This window comes from Diadema antillarum, unplaced genomic scaffold, assembly GCF_040938485.1.
Source record: "Diadema antillarum isolate AM-2024a unplaced genomic scaffold, OU_Dant_1.0 seq00001222_RagTag, whole genome shotgun sequence".
NCBI lineage: Eukaryota > Metazoa > Echinodermata > Echinoidea > Diadematoida > Diadematidae > Diadema > Diadema antillarum.
The window spans coordinates 94,164-106,294 of NW_027272012.1; the positions used below are offsets into that span (position 1 = coordinate 94,164).

General features: G+C 36.3%; 1 protein-coding gene across 1 annotated transcript in view; it reads right to left on the reverse strand.

Annotated features, from left to right (window-relative positions):
* LOC139744963 (anoctamin-7-like) overlaps nt 1–12,131 on the reverse strand; it is a 50,531-nt gene that overhangs the window by 16,757 nt on the left and 21,643 nt on the right. Inside the window, exons 5-10 of the mRNA XM_071655373.1 lie at nt 11,202–11,341; nt 8,858–9,026; nt 6,739–6,904; nt 3,854–3,944; nt 1,824–1,929; nt 712–772 (exon numbers count right to left, since the gene is read on the reverse strand). Of these exons, the coding sequence (XP_071511474.1) occupies nt 712–772; nt 1,824–1,929; nt 3,854–3,944; nt 6,739–6,904; nt 8,858–9,026; nt 11,202–11,341 (733 nt within the window). The remainder of the gene's footprint in view (nt 1–711; nt 773–1,823; nt 1,930–3,853; nt 3,945–6,738; nt 6,905–8,857; nt 9,027–11,201; nt 11,342–12,131) is intronic.

The window sequence follows — 12,131 nt, forward strand, 5'->3', positions numbered from 1 at the left end:
CAGGAAGTCAATCTGTCTTGTTGTTTATAATCATGACTCAGAGACCCCAACCCCAAGCACCTTCTGATCTGGAGATTCTCCCGCCCGAAACCCCTAGCAAACGGGAGACTCCAAGTTGATGTGTGCGAAGCGCAAAGTTCCTAGGATTCTAGATGTTCTCTGGTGCTATCTAAGGCTTATTTTCTCAACATACTATAGAAATAAGTAAGAAATCCTTTCCACCGGGAGACACAGAGCCAGGGCGGGAGAAATCAAATCTCGAACGGGAGAACGGGAGATTGTGCAAAAATGGGCTTTCGGCGGGAGATCTCCTGGCGAAAACGGGAGAGTTGGAGTCTCTGATGACTTTATTCATGTTTAAGGTAATGTGAATGGAGCACTATGATATACCTCAATACTCGCATACAAAAATCAGGTCCATTGTTTCATGCAAAACAAATGACAGGTTAAGGCATGTAAATGAGTCACATAACAACCATTGAAAGTTACATTAATACTACCCAAAGACAAAATAAACATACAGGTGTATATCATATCACTTACATAATACTCTTTAATATCTAAAACATCACTCTATTACAATGACAACTTTGATATATTCCTCCACCAAAGTATCCCAGTAGCAAATCTCAATACAGATATCAAGATAAAACAATATGGGGAGATGAGATTAATTGCAAACATATTTTTGTTTATTCTGTTTAGACTTACCCCAAAATGACATGAAAATGGCAAAGAAAACTGTTCCTGGATTGTCAAACAGGTAGGCAATCTGAATGCAAAAAGAAAAAAAAAAGAAAAAAGAAGATAGAACATATTCATATAGCATAGCATTACAGAAATAAACATGAATTTCAGCAATAAATACATGCACTCTTGTCTACATTTTGGGAACCTGGTATACCGGTTTCCCCTAATATATCAGTTGACACCACAAGAACTGTGTATACCATGTTCCTTAAAGGACAAGTCCACCTTCATATACATAAGGATTGAGAGAATGCAGCAATATTAGTAAGTAAAACAAAGTGGTCTGAATAAAAGGTGGGACCCACCTGTTATTAGTATTGCTCCGTTTTGGGTATCTCGGCCATTTCAACACCAATTTTAATCAAATTAAAGGACAAGTCCACCTTCATATACATAAGGATTGAGAGAATGCAGCAATATTAGTAGAACACATCAGTGAAAGTTTGAGGAAAATTGGACAATCCGTTCAAAAGTTACGAATATTTTTAGTATCTGCGCAGTCACTGCTGGAAGAGAAGACTACTACAGTGTATGATGTCACATGCGTACAACTATATAAGGAAAATAAAAAGAGAATTTCACAAAACTTTACTTTTTGAATAAAGTGCACATTTCTTCGACTTGCTACTGACGTATGTTAAGGGTAATATTATTCCCCCTGCCTTCTGAAAGAGAGAAGTCGAGTGCTCTTTTGTTATGCGAGAAAAATGGAAATTTGTTGAATTTTCTTTATTCTTTCTTTATATCGTTGTACTCTTGTGACATCACAAGCTATAGTAGTCTTTTCATCCAGCCGTGACTGAGCAGAAACTTCAAAAATTCATAACTATTTAACGGATTGTCCGATTTTGCTCAAACTCTTACTGATGTGTTCTACTAATATTGCTGCATTCACTCAACCCACATGTCTATGAAGGTGAACTTGTCCTTTAAGGAACTGGTTAAGTCCATAAGACAAAGCACCTGACAGGTCTCAAACCTATTCAGGTGCAAGATATGACATGTATGCATGGCCAAGAACCATCATTCTATCTATAAAGGAAAATACAAGATGTTCCTGAGTAACAACTCACCTCAGATTGGAAGCAGGTGTCTGAGAGGTTCCAGTAGGTGCAACCAATGGACTGGTCACACACTGGACACATCTTGAAGTCCGCACCACTCGCACAGATCTGCTTCCTATGGTAGCACACAATAATAATGATAATAACAATAATAATGATGATGATGATGATGATGATGATGATGATGATGATGATGATGAAGATGATGATGATGATAATGATAATAATAATAATAATAATAATAATAATAATAATAATAATAATAATAATAACAATAATAACAATAATACAATACATTTATTAGGTGCTTAATACCGATGTTTCTAAGTGCACAATTTAACGGAAAGTTATGACAATGAAATACTAGGAACATGATTGAGGCTGTCATCTATTGAAAAAACAATTAATACACAAAGACGGATTTATTCCACTGCGCTTATATACTCTGCCCACAGTATGAATACATGATGTAAACCAATTCTTAACTTGAATGCTCAAATTTAGATCATGGCCATGATACATAAAACAGAATACTTTTTGTGGCTTTATGCATTGGTTCAGTGTAAGTCCTTGTTTACAGACAATCACGTGAAACACAGTGGAGTACAATGTAAGGTCATCAGTGATTACTTCACAAATCTAAGAGAAAATCAAATGGTCTAGTTGCACAAAAGGAGAGAGAAAGCATGTTTCTTTTTCTTCTGTTTTTTTTTAAGGCGAATCTTACCAGCCGAATGTTCCAAAAATGCAATATATCACACTGGAACTTGATTGATCCTCAAATCACAGTCTGGATACTTGTGCCTTGTAATCGTTAACCCGTTGAGGACGGATTGATTTTGCTACAACACGCATTTCCCATACACACCTGCCCGAGTATAATCGGGACTTGTCCTCAATGAGTTAAGGTGTTCAGGCACTAAGCTGTGACCTAGCTACAGTGCTGTTTTTTTTTTCTTTTGCTTTGTTTGTTTCTTTTTCTAGCATTTGGCTTAGTCCTCCAAACTTGACCTATATTTAGTGCAAGTCAACCTGCCCACTCAGGCGTATGTGTCAGCCCATCCAAATGGCCATGGTAACAATATGTGAGGCTTTGAGGGGACTGGAAATCTTGATTCAATGGTAGTTGGTTTTAAAGAGAGCTCTTCAGTGGATATATTACCAATTCGTGAGTACAGCACAGTAGGGGTTTATAGTGGCTGCATTATGAAGTGTGGTGGTTTAATTCTCTCATTTTTTCTTGGTATAATTCTTTATACTATACTTTTTTTGTAGCATGAAGTGTCAGAGACTGTTGGGAGACTTGGAGGTTTAAAGGCTGGGGGTTGTTTTCATTCTTTTGGAGCAAACGATAAAGGCTACCAGTAATCAATTTAATGCACAATCCTGAAGTCTCCATAGATGTTGTACAGAACCTTTAATTAAGTTCCAGTGGCCATGATATATGGTTTATAAACTCCTACATAACTGCATTTGGTAATCAATAAGCACTGCATTTAAAGGCATGCTTTCCTTTCAAATGATACAGATGTCCCCAAAAATGTCGATGAAAAGGAATTTAAATTCTTAAAGTACCGTATCAAACTTGAAGTCACGTACAGCTGTTGTAGCATTAGGGCAGAGTGACTTTATAATGATATAATACTAAAGTCTTGTATTCAACACCCAGATAAGCCTCTTCATTGTTACTAAACTGTTTTTCCAGAGGGCTCTACAATTTATTATCATTACCCCAGCACTGTCAGGTGCCCCATTTTACATCGGGATCAAGTGGGCGTTGAATTGAGGGTAAAAATCATCTTTCTCCAAGGAGACAAGCACCTGGCAGGACTTTTGAACTCAAAAAAATCTCTTCCAAATTCATCGCACCCACTTTACTATTAAAGTACTGTCAGTGCCCCACTCTGCTTAAAGGGCCTTGAAGCTACATGTAGGCTTTGGTTGGAGATTATGGGAAAATTCTGCAGATAGAATAGTGGGGTAAGATACAGCACTATAGTTATAAAGAAAGTGACATTACGGCATAGCTATATACTTACGCCACAGGGTTGAATGGCAGAGTGATGAGGCCATAGATGAAGATGAGGATCCCCACTAGAGATGCCGGTATCAACCATCCAGTGTATAAGCCTGTTTGGGGAGCAGCGAAAAAAACAAAAATCCTCTAACTTATTGATGAGTCATAGATTTGGACTTCATCTCTGGAGAGGCTAAGACAATGTAACATATTGGTCAACCTATTGTGGTAATGTGAATGATTTTCACAAATCTTAACAAGACAATTTCATGAATGGTTGATTGATTTTGCCATCCAGGAGCACAAGTAACAGAATGACAAATTTGTTTTATTTCTCATTAAGGAGAAATGTTGGTTATATCCTGGGGAAGATATAATTGTGAGTTATATTCATGTTAGTGGAAGCATAGTGTGCTCTTTATTTCTACACCTATATCAGCTGACTACTGAATTTGTGTGATAATATGAAATGCATGAATATTCATCATCCTCATGAATATGCATGACTCCCAGGGTAGTCATTCAAGTGTGAACATAAATGTTCATACATCACAAAAACTAAGTTCTTTGGTTGTGTGTTCATAAGTTTGTAGAATTATTGTTTTGTAAACAATGATTCATCTGTATATAATAGTTGATTTATATTACAGAGTTTATATGAAACAGTGGAGTTTTAGAGTACAATGCAAAGAAGTTTAATTGTACAAGATGAACTGTTCACTCTGTGGAGTAATATGGAACACTGGGAGAGCTTCAGTAGTAGCCAAGTACTGAGAGGTGGAACCTCCCAGGAGCTCAGGAGAGCTGAGTAAGTTTTGTAAATATTTCTTTTATTACTTCCACTACATGTGTGACTTGTATAAGAAATTAAGCACAGACACATCCTGTGTGTAGTAGCCACATACCCAGAGAAAGGTACCTAGGCATGTAGCAATTTGTTTTCGTTGTTTACAGTAGGTTCAGCTCCGTTGTGTGTGTAAGCGTAAAATGTGCATAGTGTATACACACGCACACACAGGAATGTCGTTCACTGCACAGCAGTCAGAGTGCATTGGCATAAATGTATCAATTTGAAATGTATCATTTTTAGAGCTAGGCATTCTTGCAGCATGTGTGTATGAAGTTTGCAATACACTATACACTATATTCATAATCACAGAGAGTATGTGAAGTTATGAATGAAAAGTGCAATGACAGTGTGGGAAAGAATTTGTGGCAATGTTTATGTTGACAAAAAGGGGAAAGACCTATTGCAATGTTTATAGTATCATAGTGCATTGTTGCTACTGAGTATGTTAGGATGTATACACATTATGCATAATAGTTATACAACTTGCACATTGCTAGATACGATTGTCAATATCTATATGTGATATGTGAATAATTTCTCAATATATTCTGTATAGATTTAGATGAGAAATTAATGTAAAAAATGTAAACACGAGAAATATGTGTTTTGTAATATTGTATAGATTTTACATATAGGCTTATATGTAAATTGTTATCTTTTTGTAGATGAAGGACTTGGTTACTCAGCTGATTGGAAAACCAGAGCGATGAGGAGACAGTTGGGTGAGTCAGGATGGCTCGATGGTTCATATGTATATATAGAAATTACAATGTACTTTCTTGACAGAATACAGTTTATGCTTTTGTGTTTCACAAAATGAATATGACAGAATGTTAAAGCATGTTATTGTGAAATTTTGTACAGTGTTGATGCATTGAATATCTCACAGAGAAGAAAGAATAAGTTCCATATTGTTTTATTGAAATTGTACACTGTATGAACAAAGAAATCAATACTCTTAGCATATTGTCATGCTGTTTCTTTGCCCTGTTTCTGATTTCTTTAAATCTCACAGGGGTCTATTGTAAGGACAAGGTCTCTTCTCTTGTTTAGAGGTCATCTCTTTTACGAGTGAACAAGGTCTCTTTTAGATGATCATCTCCTTTAGTGGACGTGGTCTCTTCTAGTGATCGTTGTCTTATATTCGTCTTTTAGTGGACGAGAACTTTGGATGTCAACTTTTAAAGGACGCAGTCTTTAAATGAACGTCGTCTTCAGGTCGTCTCTTGTGTAAAGGAACATCTCTTTTAGAGGATCATCTCCTTTAGTGGACGTGGTCTCTTTTAGAGGTCAACGTGTTTACCATAGTGTTCAAGCGGTCCATTGCAGTCTTCGAAACAGACTTTACCACAGCGTTTACCAATTCATATGTTTGACAGTCGTCAACACAGTCTTAGGTTTTTGTGTTACAAGTTTTGATCCAGAGTTTGTTATCAAATTGTAAATAAATTCAGCTATTTCAGTTATATCCTACATTAGAGTGAAAGTGTAGTGGTTTTACCGTCCCACGTGAAAGCCGGACTACGACACTATGTACATATATAAGTGTACCCATTCCTTGTTATGCCAGAGGTGTCTGCATGTAACACAGTCTTTGTATCAAAAACAAAAAGGTGGCATAATAAATGTTACAATTGGATCCGTAGGTATGACATCCACAAAAAAAAAAAAAAATATATATATATATATATATATATATATATATATATATATATATATATATGCCATATATTCAGCGAGTCTAAATTTTTGCGAATTGGGACCAACCAACAATTTTGTGAGTGGTTTAACTCGTGATTGTGGAGTACTAAGCTGTACTTAACAGAGAAATGTAGGGCCTACGGATGCACGTCACATTCATATTGGGATGGGAATTAATATTTCGCATGTTTTTAATTCGCAAATAGCACCCGACTCAGAAAATTGGTGAAAATAAAATTCTCGCAAAATATTCGGCACATACAGTATTACATTGAGATAACTAATCAGTAACCAGCCTACATATTTTTTAGAAAAGAATCATGGGTATATAATGTATACTAGGATGGAAAACTCACCAAGCCATGCAAAGTAGAGCCCTATCTTCTCTCCAAAATACTCCCGAATGTGGTCCAGCGGCTGGTACTTGTACCAGGTGCCCCATCGGGCCCAGTACTTCATCAAGATCTGGCGCTTGTTCCACTTCTTGACGTCCACGCTTTGGGCTGGGTACTTGACTGGTCCCTGTGAGTGTATTGAAATGAAGATTATGATAGCTTTATATAGACATGTGTAGGTATGACTATCATGCAAGGTAATGCTTACTCACGCTCACATATACATATCAGTCTTGTACAAGCATACATATATTGTATATACCCTAAAAATACTTTCATGCTATGTATCAAGACTACATATAAAACAACTGGAATTTTCATATGCCATCAAATATAGAAAGTGACAGGACAAGAATTTCATTCAAAAAACTTACACAAAAATGTGATACACATACATGTACACCTGGAGAAAAAAAAAAGTGAATATGAAAATCAGCCCCTATATCAATGCAATTTGCTAATAATCGTTCTTAAACGTTGTTGCAGGGTTTTTATATTTTTGTATTTTTCATATTTTTTATTTTTATAAGGGAAAATAGTGAACACGACATTATGGAACGTAAAACAGAAAGTTTTTAGATAGAGTGCTGATTTGAGTTTATGCTTCTAGGATGTACTAAACTGCTTCAAAAAGTGCCCAATACCAGAAATCAACTTCATATTATACCCAAAACACAAACATTGACATTTACTAGGAAAATGAATTAGGTAATTCTTTGAGGGTTTGTTATGTAAGATCCTAAATATATACCCACAAATGTGGTTGTAGGAAAGCTACTGACTTGAAAATAAGAAACAATTATCATGCCAGATGTCATTGTTCTATGTCATCGTCAAACCAGCTGTCTAGCTGCTTTTGACTATCTTTCACTGTAAAAGAGGAACAGGTAACTTGCATTATAATAGAGTCCTCTGGACTGCCAGTTTTCTTTTGTTATATCAAAACGGTGAAATATATAAAGATACAATTATGTACATGATAATTTTGGGACCTGAATTTGTGCTTTGCCTTTAGGAACAAGAAATTCGTTATGACTGTGTTCGCTATAACAGGAGTACACTGTATCAGATCTGAACCTTAACCAACTCACATTGTAGAGGGGATAGGTAGCATGGAAAACAGCAAAAAAAAAAAAAAAGCCCCCCAAAATATAGATGCTGAATTTGGGGACTTGAATTTTTACTTTGTTGTAAAAAGAATTTCATTATAATGTAATCGTGTTCATTATTGAATTGAATTTCGTATACAAAAGTAAAGTATCAATGATATCTTATGTATATTTTTTTTCACTATGTTCGGGGGAATGCACCCTACAAGCATTGCTTCTTCAGCATTCCTCCCCATCTCCTGCATTTTCTAAACTTCAAATTGTTTTGTGCTTTGTTTTTTCCACCCTATCATTTGTTTTTCCTTAAACATTATTTTTCATATTTTGTAATTGTTGACACATATATGCACTTATGTTTTCTGTGATAAAAAAATGTGTAAGTTCTGTTGGAGATGAAAAAATAAATGAATGAATAAATAAATGAACTAGAAAAGCGCTCCGAGAGCGCAGACCTCCGCCAAGCAGTTACTTTCCATCGATGATCTTGCTCTTCCATATGGAGATCAGTGATTTCCACCCACTGAAAAATTGCCAGAGATCCCCAATATAGAAGCCTTTGTTACGTCATAAACCCTCAGATGCGCGGCGCGCCTCGCCCTAGCAGAAACTAGGGCACGCACTTTAGTGCGCGCATGCAAACCTCAAATACACCCAGCCTGAACTCCCAAGTTCGTTGACCCTATCTGCCAAAATATCAAGAATCCTTCATAAATTCCCTAAAAATTCTTGGATCATTACCAAAAGTTAAGCATTTGGTACTTGTGTCATTGTCAACCTTTCCTGCAAGTTTCATCCCAATCTGTTAAATACTTTTTGAGTTATTTTGCGCACAGACAAACGAACGAACGAACGAATGAACGAACGAATGAACGAACAAACCAAAGGTAACGAAAACATAACCTCCTCCCTTGGCGGAGGTAATTATTATAACGGGTGTGCACTGTACTTGATCCGAACCATAACTGACTCACATCGTGGAGGGGATAGGCGGCATGGAAAATCTCTTCCTCAAGCAGTCGGCTGATTCCGACCTCTGCCCTCTTGCGCTTGCCGTACGTGGTGGTCTCCAGAATCTCGTTGACCACCCGGGAGCGGTCCACGTTGCTGAAGAACTGGCTCCTGTTGTCGCAATTGATGAACCTTTAAAGAGTATGGAGATAAAGGCTAACGGTTCAAGTCTCACGTCATGTCACAGTTATGATATGAGCAACGACTGGAGGTTTTGTTTCTTGTTTCATATGGTATTTCCTATTTGTTCTACATGTATATTCATATTTTGTACTAACTATACACAGCCCAAGTGCTGTAAAAACGTGACAGGGCTGTACCAGGATGGTCCACAACACAAAGCGAACGCAAAGCAAACATGCCAATCACATTGAGTTTTGATACTTGACATCATTTTTGCCACCTCAAACTCATCAAAGACAATCTTCATTTCTTGAATAGACTTCATGTCCATGTTATCGATATCGACATACACAATTCATGTTACTTACCAAAAATAAAGGTTATAAGCAGTGTGTGCGAATCTGGTACATCATCTTTCACTGACGGTCATTTTGAATAATCGGAAGTTCTCGCGATCGCAGCTGCACTAGCATGACCTTTAAAAGCACATGCAGCTCCGACTCAACTGGCATATCAAAATATTTTTTTTTTAAATCCATAAATCTTACTAATGTTGCCTACATTGTACATGCAAAATTCTAAAAAACAAATTTCTCCTAAGTCACGTATTATTTGCAATATTGAAATATATATCAATTCCATAGCAGAAAATAGTTTACTCTTCTCTCGAAAGAGTAGTGTTGCATCTAAGCACATTGTAGGTTCCATCATATTTTTTCATATTTCTTTAACATTTATGTTTATTCTCAGATTCAAACTTTTATAGTTTGACTCCCATGCTGTATATATGTTTGCAATATTCTATCATGCTTCCTTGCTGGATGTTATGTATTACTTCATTTTGTAATATTCAATGCACTTTTTTACTGAGTAATATGAAAATAAATTGAAATTCAAATTGAAAATTGAAAAAGGATTATTACATATTTCTCATTTTGTTGTTACGGTTCACGATAACGACTTTAAGCACTTGCAAAACTGATTTGTAAGTCATCATCTGTGATATTTATGTAATTGCAAAGTTTTGTGTAAATGCAAGCAGTAGGCATGAATAGATATTACCCACCGTGTCTGCCATACTGTAAAGTTGCTTGTGCAGGTTTAGTGTGCAAAATGTAGCCTACACTTAAACAGGCTGTTTGTTATCCAATGGTTAAAGCCCTCAGTGGGCCTCCAGTACTCTATCTACATACAGACATAACTTGCTAGTGCTCTTGTATTGTCGCCCCCTCTGCCCCACCCCCCCCCCCCCCCCCATCCAATATGCAGCTACAATACGTACACCATAGAGTAAACTCTCTCAGGTGTAAAACATGCTTTTCAGTAGTAGACAAAGGATATTGTGCTACAAGTAGGGATTATAGCACAACATCTCTCCTCACAGCCAGATATACATGGTCATATGACATTTTTGCTGATCAGTAGAGCGATTGCCGAAGGATTTGGTAGTCGGACCAAAGAGTAAAAAGACTAAGGAAAGTGAAATCAAATGGAAGCTTAACTTTCTATGCACCACAGTCTAAATCCCTTGTGTGCCACATCATTATGAAACCGCAATGTCATCATTCTTTAGGAAAACATTCTGTTCTTTAAGTCTATGTAACTTTTTTATAGATTTTTGTTACATAGGACATGTAATAGACAAAGATGTAGAGAAAATGATAAGTTTTGTGCTGGTGTAAATTCTATGAAAATCTATGATTATTTTTCTTTCAAACAACGAGTAACCTTATCATTTTCAAGGCATGGCTTTCGTTCACTGAAAAATGACAGAAACTTAGAATTAATTTGCAAGTGCAAGAGGTAACATTGCCTAAATTGGAATCCTGACACCAAATAATGCACAGTACATCTGACAAATAAGGGATAGGGTGTGGTGCTTTCATTGCACTGTGGTATTTGGCGATTTATTGCTCTGTTTGGGCAGCACGTTTGTACGTTAAATTTGAGCAAAATATGCAAACTTGGCATGCCGTCAACTGAGTTGAGTGTGCCAACGTGGCACATAAAGAGATAACAGACATCTACACGTCATAGGCATTGGGATTTTATTAGTGGGAATCATTTCTCGCTTTTAATAGCAGAGCAGACAACCGGCTGGTCAGATTTGGCTATAGAGCAAGTGCACGTGTGATCAAGCTAGGTCTGGACAGGCAATCGCTATCTGTAGGAAGCTGAACTTACTTGTTCAGTTTGGACTTTTTGAAGCTGCAGGTCATGTAGTCCGGTGGTTGGTTCGGTATATCCAGCCTCATACAGTTCCTCTTTATACCCATCCTTTTCAGTAACCGGTCAGATGCGTTCTTTGGCGGGTTGAGGGTCGCCTGTAATGCAAACAGATTTTTCATGAACATCTTTTAACAACATGTACACATTTTCAATCATGGATTGAGAGCCCTGTCAGCAATAGTAGTTTTAAAATGGGTCCAATGTGAAGCAAGTACAGAACATATTATAATTACTATGAAAAAAAAAAGCTTTACAGGTCGAGATTATATCATAAATATGGAGTTCAAAATTACAATGGTAAATCATAAATTTCATTAACATAACTCGTGAGAACCAAAAAATTGTACCATAACCAATGATCTAACTTAATATAATGACACAAGGAAAAAAATATTGAAGTGCCATTAAGTACAATTGTAAAATATAAAAAACTAAATACCTTGAAACAGTTACTGAATACATACTTATGTTCAACATAGAAAAGAAAACAACCTGACAAGGTATAGAAGATTATTTTGGAATACAAATCATAAAATATTTGTATAACAAAATTATGTAAACAATCAAGAGGGAAATAAAATAAGTCAAACCAAAGAAAAAAGAAAATAAATTATATCATGATCTACTGTGCTAGTAAAGGTACAATTATGGTTGAATTGATGTTTAGATTAGACATAATTTCATGCTACTTTGGCATCCATAAAAATCAGTTTACTAAAATCATTTTGGTATTCCTAAGAGATAGCAAGAGACTTAAACTGCAGGTTTAGAACTGCTTCACATGGCTCAAAGTTTTCTCTAATCATGTCTAGATGTTTTATTGTCACACATTACCAGTAATAGCTGTTTGTCCAATGCACTAGCAGATCCCAAAATCTCTAAATT